Here is a 12,690-nt window from a genome sequence, read left to right as displayed (position 1 = left end):
ATAAATATTAAATTTTCCCCGACAACTGTTGGTTTCCGAATGCTTAATTTTTATAAGCAATAGTAAAATAAGGATTTTACATAATATTTAGTTTTGTTTACATTAATACCAATAATACCTGGTGATTGCCAACAATACAATTAAACTCGTTATAAATTTCAACCGCTGGGGGTAGTTTTTGTCGCATAATAATCGCAGTATCAAAACAAATTATATAAACTCAATAAACCAAAGAATAAATATAATTAAATTTAATTAAAAAAATATTGGTTTTTAATATTAAATAAAAGAAACAATCATTTTATTTAAATTTTTCCAGAATAATAAATAATCACAATATTTTTGTTTTATATTGTCTCTCAGCACTTGTGAGAGAAATATACGGAATTTTTATGCTCACTCATACACAAAATAATAAATTCCTCTCTATTAAAATAATTTATAATTTTGGAATGAATATTTTAATAATGATTTTGACCGCTGGGGTAAACAAATAAATCAAAAGTGTAAAAAAAATAAAGTTACTTAATTATCTTAAATGATAATAAATATAAATAATAATAAATATATATAATAATGCTTGATATTGTCACGTAGCGATTTAAACGTGAATTGCTGCGCACGCTTTTCCATCCTGCCGTGAGTTTGACAACACCTCCTAGCTCAAATCAAGCGCATTTATTTATTATAATGTATTATTGTTTAAATATTTATATTATTTTGATAGATTATTTTAGTATGATTTAATTATGAATTTATTGATATTATTGTTTATTATGTTTATATAAATGTTTTGATAATTATTTTGAATTTATCTTAAGTACATCAATATTTTCATTTCAGTCAGTAGCACGCGTGTGTGTAGAGCATACATAAAAATATCGACCGAAGGGAGAGTAAGTCGATATAGTGGGGATAAAATTCAATATTTCTCTCCAGCCACGTGGTGCACTGAAATAATTATTATGTTATCGTTTAAAGGGTTGATAATTATTATGTTTATATTGATAAATAGGAAATATTATTTAATTTGTTATTATATTATAACTCAGGTCGTTCAATGATCTTGAATATTTCATTTTAATTGAAATTTTCGGGTCCGAGGTCATGAGAGGGGATAACACGGGAGTGATATCCCTCCCTCGGAAAAATCAACGAAAAATAATCAGAGAGGACCGGGATTTTGTAAAGATAGGACGTGTTGTTGTCCGTGATTATTTTTGAGTAAATTGTTCTGGTCCAGTAGCCTTAATGAAATAATTACAAAGTTAAAGTTTGTTTAATTTGAATAATTAGTATCTTGTTATATTAAGTCAAAAGTAAAGTTTGAGTATTGTTTATGGTTAAATAGTTCCAGAAGTAAATTATTATCAACGCCGGTAAGTCAATTGTATCTATTGCTGGTCTTTCAGTAGAGTAGATCGCGATAAATAATTGATAAATAATTGAACCTGAGTTATTGTTATAATAAGTTGAATATATTTGGCGTCCATCACGGCATTTGGGTGCATATGTACTAAGACGCATCGAGTAAATTTCTTAGGAGATTAGACAAGAATAGCGTATGTAGCTCCTTGTCTTACAACAGTACTTAAAATATTATTTCTCTGGGTAAAATTTATTTTATAATATTATGGTATGCAACCCAATGTTGCCAAATATGTATTGGGTACCCGCGTCTTTCTCTCTTCAGAGTAAATAATATAAAATAAAGAAAAAGATTAGTATTATTTTATCTGTCACAATCTATATTAATTATATTGGGTAAAAATTTGTAATTTGTAATTTGGTTTTCCCAGTGGATAATTAAATAATATTATTTGAATTGAATTGATTATTATTGTACCCATTTGTTGAGTTTATTTAAATATATTTTGAATTAAATAATTTCGTAAAAGGAACCCAGTGATAGCCAATATTTATTTGTTTGTTTCCTGGATATATTTAGTAGTAATTATTCCTTATTATTATTTTTATTCATTATATTTTTGTTTGGTTGTCATTCCGCTGGATGCATACATTCTCGCTCCTGCACTAACTCAGCCTGAGGAGCTGGTCCAGGCACACCAACATTTTGTTTATAATTATTTATTATTTTTAGTTATAATTATTATCGTTATTTATAATTTTTTTTAATACACTTCGGTGACCACATACGACTCCGGGTTTGTTTCACGTCTCCGTCGTGAAAATAAAAACGGTTTACGTTATAATATTTTTACAAATATTTCGAGTGAAAAAAAAAAAAATTTTTAATACTTTAGGAATTTTTCACCCAAGTGATGATGTCAGTACTTGAGGAATTTGCTCAGGTACTCTATGTGACTATAGATATATATACCTTTATATATATCTATACCTACCGGCAACGTATACCAACGTTGTATATGCATCATAATTATATATACAAATATCTGGGTATATTTAACAATATAAAAAAAAGGAATTATGCAACGATAATTAACAGTAATTATTTATAATAAATACCATGTATCATTCAGTTAGTAAATATAAATAAATTAATTTCACTCGCCGCGGCGACCAACAACTACCGGGGGAGGTTATCACATGAAAATATATACTGCAAAAGAAATTCAAAGTACTTACTCAAAAATCTCCAATAACTCAGCAAAATAAATACTATCAAAAAAAGTATTAATTAATTCACCCGGTGAATTATAGCGACTACAATAGCTTTATTATTAATAATCCACCAATCTATCAATAGAATTTCAAAATTTTTCCTCGGACAACGTCCGTGCTCACTCCTATCCCGTATCTTTCTAATTTAATTACTCTATCCTCCACTTGTTGGAAACAAAATTATTATTTTCTGATTGAAATATTTCAATCAGATTCAATCAGAAAATAAAAAATATTTTTTTCCGATTGAATCTAATTGAAATTCAATCGGAGGCCTCAAACGCTCCCGAAAATTTCAGATTGAAAATTCGTTTCCGATTGAAACCGATAGAATTCTTATTGAGTTTCAATCAGATTCAATCGGAGTTTTTAATCAGGGTAGAGCACTCAGCACGATACCGACATAGTCTAGGATCGATTCCCGGGTTCAGGCTATCTATATTTTTCTCAATTTATCTATAAATTGACTTATTGAGAAGGTTTGCATGTTTAGGTTTCTACTATATTAAATTGGTTTTTTAGATAGTGGAAACCAATTTAATATAGTGGAAACCTAACCATGAAAACCTTCTCAATAAGACTATTTATAAATAAATTTAGAAAAATATAGGGGACGTTCCACGCCAAATCGGACATCATTTAGCTTTTGCACCGCGGATTTTTCTATAACTTTTAGTATAGGTTGAAAGAGTCCTTCATGATTTTTTTCAAATTTTTTTCCCCAACCGTTTTCGAAACATCGAATTTTGAAAAATGTAGAGATTTTTTTTTCAAACACCTGTAACTTTGCAAAAAATGGTTTCAATAAAATTTTCAAAGAGACAAAAAATGTTTATTTTTAGACATCTTTTCAGTAAAAAATATTAAAAACATTTTTTGAACCACGCTTTTATTAGTCTTAAGATAATAGCATTCTCAGGATTTACTGTTAATAATTATCTAACACACAACTATAATCGAAATTCTTTAATTTTATTTACTCAGAAAAATTATTATTAATTAATTAATAATTATCGTTATTAATTAATTAGTAATAATTTTTCTGTGGAAGAAACTTTGAAAATTTTGATGAAAGTTGTGTGTCAGATAATTATTAACAGTAAATCTTGAGCATGCTATTATTTTAAGACAATTTTCTTAAAAAAAAAACTGGAATATGAAATTCAAGAAATCTAATAAAAGTAGATCACATCGTTGTCCCATTATTAGCATAGCTGGAAAAGTTGTAGAGCAGGTGACAGTTTGCTGTTAGAAATTATGAGGAAAATCGATCAGTATGTGTTTTTTGTAAATCAACCATTTATTCTTAAAAGTTGAAATTTCAATAGAAGCGTGGTTCAAAAATTTTCTCAACATTTTTTGTCTCTTTGAAAATTTTCGTTAAACCATTTTTCGCGAAGTTATAGGCGTTCGAAAAAAAATCTCTTCCTTTTTCAAAATTCGATATTTAAAAAACGATTGGAGAAAAAAAATTGAAAAAAATCATGAAGGCCTCTTTCAACCTATGCTAATAGATTAAAAAGTTTCAAAATAATCCGAGGTTCAAAAGCTAAGTGGTGTCTGATTTGGCGTGAAACGCCTCATTGATAGTCCCACTTGTAATCCAACCCAGACCATGTCGGTATCGCGCTGAGTGCTCTATCAATTGAGCTATCCGGCACTATACTATATTCCGTTGAAATTAAATTTATAACTAATTAAGCCACGCCGTCCATCGTACGGCAATACACCAATTTTATATAGTGGAAACCTAAACAGAGTTGATTTTTTTAATTTTGCTCTATTGATTGAGGCAGTACGAAGTCTGCCGGGTCAGCTAGTATATTACATAAAAACTTTTCGCAAAGTTAAAGGCGTTTGAAAAAAAATCTTTACATTTTTCAAAATTCGATATTTTGAAAAAGGTGGGGGGAAAAAATTTGAAAAAAATCATCAAGGCCTCTTTCAATCTATACTAAAAGTAACAAGAAAATCCGAGGTGCAAAAGCTAAATGGTGTCCGATTTGGCGTGGAACGCCCCCTATATTTTTCTCAATTTATTTATAAATTGTCTTATTGAGAAGGTTTGCATGTTTAGGTTCCCACAATATTAAATTGGTTTCCACTATATAAAAAACCAATTCAATATAGTAGAAATCTCAACATGCAAACCTTCTCAATAAGACAATTTATAGATGAATTTAGAAAAATATAGATAGCCCTAACTGGGAATCGATCCCTGACCATGTCGGTATCGCGCCGAGTGCTCTACCAGTTGAACTATGCGGCACTATACTAAACTCTTATTTATTCACCTTTCAAACTTTTTTTGGAGTTCCACAAATAATTCAAGACCAAAATTAGCCAAATCGGTTCAGCCGTTCTCGAGTTTTAGCGGGACTAACGAACAGCAATTGATTTTTACTTATATAGATTACAACTAAAATTTTTAGCTTTTCATTAAAAATCAAAAACGAAATTCCAAGACACAAATTACTATTATTTTACAATTACTTTTACTCAGACATTAAAAGATGTGTATTGATAAAATATTGAACACAAAGTTTAACTCAGGAAGAAAAATGATAACGTCAAGTTTTGTAATTATTTTAAACATTTTTTTATCTCTAGATAGAAAACTTTGTATTAGTATTAAAGTATCTTGTCAATTACTGATTAAATTATAAATATTTTTACGTACTGAGGAAAGAATGTATCTCTTCATGATCACTGTAAAAAAAAAGGTAAATTTCATCAATTTTTACTACACGATTTTATACTTCTTTTCCAAATTCTGAATATTAAAACAAAATCATATTCACGCATGTAAATATTACAAAACTGCATAGTAATTTGACGATATGCATTCGAATTAAATATTTTTGTATATGATTACAATTTATAAGTTTACGCATAAGAATATTCCCATGTGATTTATTTTTTCACATGGCACAGAGATAGTATAATTAAAAATTATAGTTAGCATTATTATAATCTCGATTTATAAAAAGAAGACACAACATTGTATTGTAGAATAACGGTGTCGAATGTAAAATTACAACATTGGATATTAATTTTGAAAACTCTGTATCTTAGTGACTTTACAAAACAGAGTGGTACAGATTTACTGACTTCACATGTATAGACGAATTACAAATCATTACTTTTATTACTCAAATCGTAATTAGCAAAATATAATCTCAACATTATCGATTTTACTCAACAAAATTCTGAACAAAAATTAAAAATCCACTTGTTTTGGAACGTAAATTTTTTCGAGTTAAAAAAGCTCGACCATTCATTGCTTAATCAAATTATAGTAACTGTTAATTGAAATTCATTTCGTGAACTACAAGATATTTTTTAAAAGATGTAGTTTCGAAAAAACTATCAGATTTGAAAACGGAGAGTGTTGTCTCCATTATTGCCTGAAATATGATCATGTTTTAATTTGTTTATCTTCAATCTATACGCGATGTTTATGAAAATACACTATAGTTGTTAATCAAAAAGTGGTAGAATAATATGAAAGTTTTCAGTTGTATCCAATGGCAACCTTCAAATATGAAGGTAAATATTTTTTTTTTATTAAAAAAAATGTCAGGGTATTTAAAAATGATAAATAATAAAACAATCTCTATAACAGATGAGTAATTTTTTAATTTTTGATTTCATTCAATTACAATAATGGCTGATAGGAACTTTAGCTTAGTTTGTATGTGAAAATTTTCAAGATTAAATTCAAAACCAAATTTTTGGTTTTCTTAAATTCAATCAAATCTATAAGTACACTAACTGCAATCCGGGTATTGAGTAAATATAAGACTTATGTTCTGTTTGCCTACCTCTTTATTAGGCCGATTAACGAACTTTTAAGCTTTAGAATGAAATATCTTGAAAATATTATGAAAAAATTTTAAATTTCGTAACATGAGAAAATCGAAATATACATCCTAGTGCTACAAAATTTAATCCAAGCTTCAGTTTTATTAAGAAAAATTAACAGCTGGTTTTCCACAGTAACTTTCTTATTAAATTTACATCAACTGTTTTTAAGTTCAAAGTCATTTAGTAAGAACTCAAAAAATGATGATGTGAAACCTTAAAATTGTTCCGTCATTGCATTATCTCTGATTTTGATAAATTCTAAAAATCCAGCACTACTTTTATGATTATTTAAATGACTAATATGGCAGTCTCTGTGTGTATTACTTGAAGTTTGTGTTGATTTTTCACATATTTGGTTTTTTTTCTGCTAATATTCGATTGGAAGCCTTTATTTAATAAATCATATGTACAGGTAATTTCAAAGGAATTATCACTTAATAGATCACTATTTAAATATCAATTTTTTTTGTTTTTTCGAAGACATTCCGCGTACTTAACTAATTTTTCTTTGATGCTATCATTGAAGTTTGTTTTGGAGAATAGAGATTGATATTAATTTTTTCCCTCGGAAAAATTATTGAATTATATTCTTCGTTTCTTCGATCACTCGATTTTTGCCTCCTTAGAAATGTAAGCTACATATTCGTGTATTCTTCTTCGGTTTCAATAATTCATTAGGATTCCTTAAAAAGTAAACTATATTTTATTAAATACACGACTACTAAAATAAACGATCCTGACTAATCTGCACTCTACAGTAACCATAAATGCCAGTTGTTCTATTGATACCTCATTACCTATGGAGACTATATACAGTATAGTCTCCATAATATTATCTTATATAAGAGTATGATTTTAGATGCATTGGTATTCGGCTATCTTCGGTTCCAAAGCAGTGTAATTTTCAAATTAGTTTTATCTCAGCCAAACAATATACATATTTTCAATTAATACCGATGTAAGTTAAAAAATTCCGCCGCTTGGAGGCACTTTCTTCTTAACACGGGTATTACCATCTATCAATCATACATCACAACTTATGGTTCAGATCAATGGTTATGTTTACAAAGTCTGCTTGAATAAAATATAAAAGAGAAAACATCGTTCTTCGTTAATTTCAAAAAGCTTTTGAGCCTTCAGTTCTTCACTTTTATAGCATTATTACAAAAACATCAGTTTTCATCTCAGTTTTTTTTTAATGTTCCAACAATTAATATAATATTTTTCATTAAATCCTCAAATTTCTCTCACATAAAGAAGAGGTAAATATAAACTTCTCTTAATTACAAATATAGGAGCTTTAGAGACGTAAATTTCATCGTATTTTTTTAATTCTCAATTACAACAATCGCGATCTATTTGCAAGTATGTAAGTACTTGACCTTGAGCATCTGATGGGTGACTGTTCTATTATGATTATATGCACTTTGACTTTTCTCGTTCTACATATATTCTGCAGCCCTAAACGCCGTTCAGCTGATTTTTTTTTATTTTACATAATTTGCAACATTCTTCTTTACGTATAGAAATGATTGAATTTATTTAAAAGAACTAGTTAACAGTAAATTCTTAAAAAAAGAAAAATAAATTCGAAACAAACATTCGTAGTAGTGTGACAGGGGGAGGGGGGGGGGGGGTTCACCCCCTCCGATAACGCAGTACCCTTCCTTACCGACCATCGCGGATACCTCCTGCCGGTAACTTATCATATCTGCTGTCGATAATTTGTACATGTCTGTGGTCGATACGAGTACCGCTTGTCGGTAAAGTAGGTGTTTATATTACCGACTGGTACCAATGTTGCTCGGCAGTCAATTATCATGCGTATGATGACAAAATACTGTCACACTATCATCAGAGCTGGTACCTTACCGTATACCAGCTCCGATGATAGCATGACATGTATTTATATGATGATCATTCTGAGGATTTATATATTCAAACAGGGGGGGTAGGACAAGCACTTGCGAGAAGCTCTGATGTCACTACCATCTAGCGGTTTAGTTCTTCCCACACCCCTTCTTTTTTAGCGGATAACGTCATCCAGCGTGTCTGAACTCGCTTTTAATGGGGTAGAGTGGGAGAAATGAAGCTGCGCAAATGCTTGAACATCATCTTCTGCGCTGTTATTAAGCTCATATTTCAGACCAAGTGGGGGTAATATAAATCTGCGCAATAGCGTCTTTTACCCTGATTACATTATCTTCTGCGCCGTTAACCGTTACTAAGCTCATATTTCAGTCTAAGTGGGGGAATATGGACCTTCGCAATTGCGTCTTTTCACCCGATTACATCATCTTTTACGTCATAAGACAGCTTCAAACTCGTTTTTCAGCAACTACGTGTGGGAATAAAGAGTTGAGCGGGCGGATCTGACAGCCATATGCATCAGTCTGCTCAAGTATTTTTAAGTAGAAACAATTGCTGTGCTATTTAAAACCTATAAAAAAGTGATTATCAAATGGATCGTCAAAATCTAAGGTATTATAAAAAAACATATCTTCTCAATTAAACTAGCGTACATCTTTCTTATTTGCAACTATATACCTGAACCACATCTTTACAGACCCCATGTATGCACTGAATGTTGTGAACATTCAGCACAAATCGAGTTCGAGGAAGTGAGCGAAGAAGAAGACAATTACATTCATAAATTACTTACTAAAGGAAAAGAAATTGACTTACAAATCTTATATTGGAAGAACTTATTACTATCTTTTAAAGATCGTAAAGACTACGAACAAGCCTGTCACAGAATCACATACGTTATAACTCATTTAATGTTCAAAGCTAACTCATCAAAATGTAAAGTGTAGACACCTCAAATGGATCAACTAAGTGAAGAAGAATTAGACTTTTTAATAAACCATCCGCCAAACGCTGTATTTAAAGCCGATTTATTAACACGTTACTTTGAAGAACCGAGTCAAGACTATATTAAAAGGTTTGTACGTGATATTCATCTTTTACAAACTAATTTAAATATCATTCAAACTAGACGTGATAAAAACGTGTGTCCATACTGTTGTGCATTTAAAGACTCTTTTAAAAAAACTGCATCAAGTGATTGAAAGTATCGAAAAACTAGAAGAACGTATCAACAAGAAATAAAAGACAATGGAATTCATCATAGATTTCGCAGGGTTTGTTATGCCCGATGACACCCTAGTAATGAAATAATTGTGTGTGGTTGACATATATGAAAATTCCTCAAAATATAAGTGTAAACATTTTATCTTTCAACCACCATTGGAGTATGATGGAGCAATTATACAAGAAACTTTAGATGAGAGTGGGTGCGGCCATGGTATCCGGTAGGGCTCAGGTGAAACACCATACGACAAAATTCAAGAAATTATTAAAGATATAGTGAGCAAAGCAAGTTATATATATGTTGATGGAAAGCAAAAAGAGAAATGGTTGACGATCATGACCGATTTCTCCGCACAAATTATCGACATCCAACTAATGAGACATTATTCATTTGAAAATGTGGATCGCTATAATAAGGAAAAATGTCCGCTGAGGCTATATCATCGTCGAAGAACACATGCATGTGCTTTTCAAAATATTCAACAATTAAAGCGTTGGTTTCTGGAATTCTGGGGTGACAATCCATCATACGAAAAATCTGCGCAAATATATTATCAACTGTCTGATTTGAAAAAAATGCATAAACGTGATATCGCTTGCCTTGATTATCACTTTCTTCTACGTTTTGCGAGGACCCAAATACGTCATGTCTACGATACACTTCCGGTGGAATTACAGAATAATGATAAAATAAGAGATTACTCATTTTGTATGGACCACTACCCAGCTACTGGTGGCAATTGGGATATCTGTGGAATATGGCTTTATCCATACCGAAAAGATTGCCCAAAGTGTATAACTAATAGTAATCCTATAAAAATAATAGTTCATAAAACAAGTTAAAAATATACATACAATTTAGTGAAAATTATGTTATTGGAATGTATCAGGTTAAGATTATAAATAAAACGAATTGATTTATCGATAAAAAATGTTTATTTATTTATTAAGTTTATTTTTTTAATCAATACAGGTTCTATAATATATCTTGATCTCTCTATCCTAAGTTTAAACCTTTCTCGATCTCTAGCCATTTGCTCCCATTCACCTTGTCTAGCAGTTTTGTATGCATAACTCCATGTATACATATAATGTACAGTTGGTGTCAGATCAAATTGCACAACCATGTTTCAAGTCAATTTTCGTACAGTGCTGCTGATAGGGTTATACTCAACTATACGATCGTGGATTATTAAACAATTAGCTGTTGTGTTTTGTGGAAATTGATTTGTGGATTCAAACTCCAATCGAATGTCTACTGGTCCAGATTTAATTGCCTCATTCTGCTTAGAACAGTCTATAACACAGAGCGGAGCTTCTTGCAAAAATTTCTGCTTTGTTAACAGTGGCTCAGTCTCTTTATTATAGTATGAAAATTGGAAATCAGTGTACATACTGTATAATAAAGCATACTGATTGTCGTTTATGTCCAAATTCAGATCTCCGTACGGATAACTCTGTGAGTTCAGGAATAACTTTACGTTACGGAGCGTACAATGATCAAATCGACTCGCATTCTTCCTTGCGTCGTTTTTTCTTGCTGTTTGAAATCCAAGGATGACGTAACGTGGCTTCTCCAGTTGTGTTGATGTTTTGACAGCCCAAATATGTTTTGATGTTGCCGGTAACAGCGGATACTCATACAATTCCCAGGTTCGAAAACTAATTGAGATAGCCGGATCACTTGTAATATAATTTAATGCTTGAATTTTTTCCTTGTCTGATAGGGTGACGTACGGTACAATCCACTCGATTTTTTGCAAAGTTAACTTTACTTCCTCAGCTCCCGCTGCTTGTTGTACGTAAGCATTAATGTCACTGTTTGACATCGTAAGAACTGTCTCTAGCTGAACATTCATAAGGACTTACAGATAATCTTCAGCAAAACCACTTAAAATATTTAGTGGAATCAATAAATCAAAGCTTCCTGCAACGTTTGTTAATTTAACATCATCTTCCATTACCCAGCCAGCATTCTCCAAAGCACTCAACTGATTTGGACTGAATGATACATAAACTTTCATCAGGCTTGTTATACCAACGTTACTACTTCGATCAACTTCAACACCATTCATGAGTAAGCGGAATTCTTTAATCATGTGGCTAACCCCCATATTTACCAAGTTGGTGGTGGCAGCGACAGCAGTATTATCACTCTTGGTAAACTTCCCAAGAATATGGAGTGCACTTTTGCTAGGAAGTATGCACAAATTTTGATTTTGGATTGTGATACGAACTTCATCATTGTTGTTCAAAGTCGACGATGCATACGGTTGATGAGCATGCAGTTCATAGTGAGCAATTGACTCATCGAATATAATTGGTCGTTGAATATCTAATATATTAGCCATTATTTTTTATATCCTTGGTCACCTACAGCACCGTACTTGTTGCCTTTCTCGTAACTGCCGTACGGTGTACTACCTTTTATGCTTGGTGCCGAATATTTATCTTTGCTATTTTTAAAATCTGTGCCGTATTTACTTTGTTGGTTCTCTAAATACTTTCTGAAGTTCTTTGAAGCTTCGTTATTGGACATTATACTCAACAGCTCACCACCTAAGTCTTTCGACACGGGATTATGCAGCAGAAATTAAATTTTATTTTCTGAATCTTCTACGTAAACGTAGTCCGAGACTTTTCAGGAACAGCTCGTTCTGATGTGTTAACGCCTTGTGAGGTGTTCTTCGACTGATTGTGCTTGGCCATGTTGATAGCTTTTTATAGCCCGCACCACTCTTTGTATCATACACAATACCCATTTATATCGTTTTCACATTTAATCTTATGGTTATAGTTTCACCCCTAAAATTTGCTAATTTTCCATCCTGATCCACTATAAGTAGTCTTATATTATATATAGCACCTGCGGTGATTGGAAGTCAAATGACGTGTGATGGCAACTCAACGATCTTATATCCTGGTGGTACGCTCGGAAAAAACTCATGAATTGTATGAACTTTGTGCTCATTTATGTAAGCACCTGTGGTAATATTACACTCAACCCTTAAAGCATTTAGTTTTAGTATAGCCACAAGTAATTCCGATGAGTGAGTTTTGTTTGGTTGAAGCCGACGATTCTTGAAA

The 12,690-nt window shown here is 31.3% G+C and overlaps 1 protein-coding gene across 1 annotated transcript; it reads right to left on the bottom strand.

Moving 5' to 3' along the window:
- Positions 1-10,733: 10,733 nt before the first annotated feature.
- On the bottom strand, positions 10,734-11,462 carry LOC106693962 (uncharacterized). The gene has a single exon (XM_014443650.2). The coding sequence runs from the start codon at positions 11,460-11,462 to the stop codon at positions 10,734-10,736; it is 729 nt and encodes a 242-aa protein (XP_014299136.2).
- Between the last annotated feature and the right edge of the window lie 1,228 nt (positions 11,463-12,690).

This window comes from Microplitis demolitor, chromosome 6 (assembly GCF_026212275.2).
Source record: "Microplitis demolitor isolate Queensland-Clemson2020A chromosome 6, iyMicDemo2.1a, whole genome shotgun sequence".
Taxonomy (NCBI): Eukaryota; Metazoa; Arthropoda; class Insecta; order Hymenoptera; family Braconidae; genus Microplitis; species Microplitis demolitor.
This window is presented reverse-complemented; position numbering and strand designations above follow the sequence as displayed.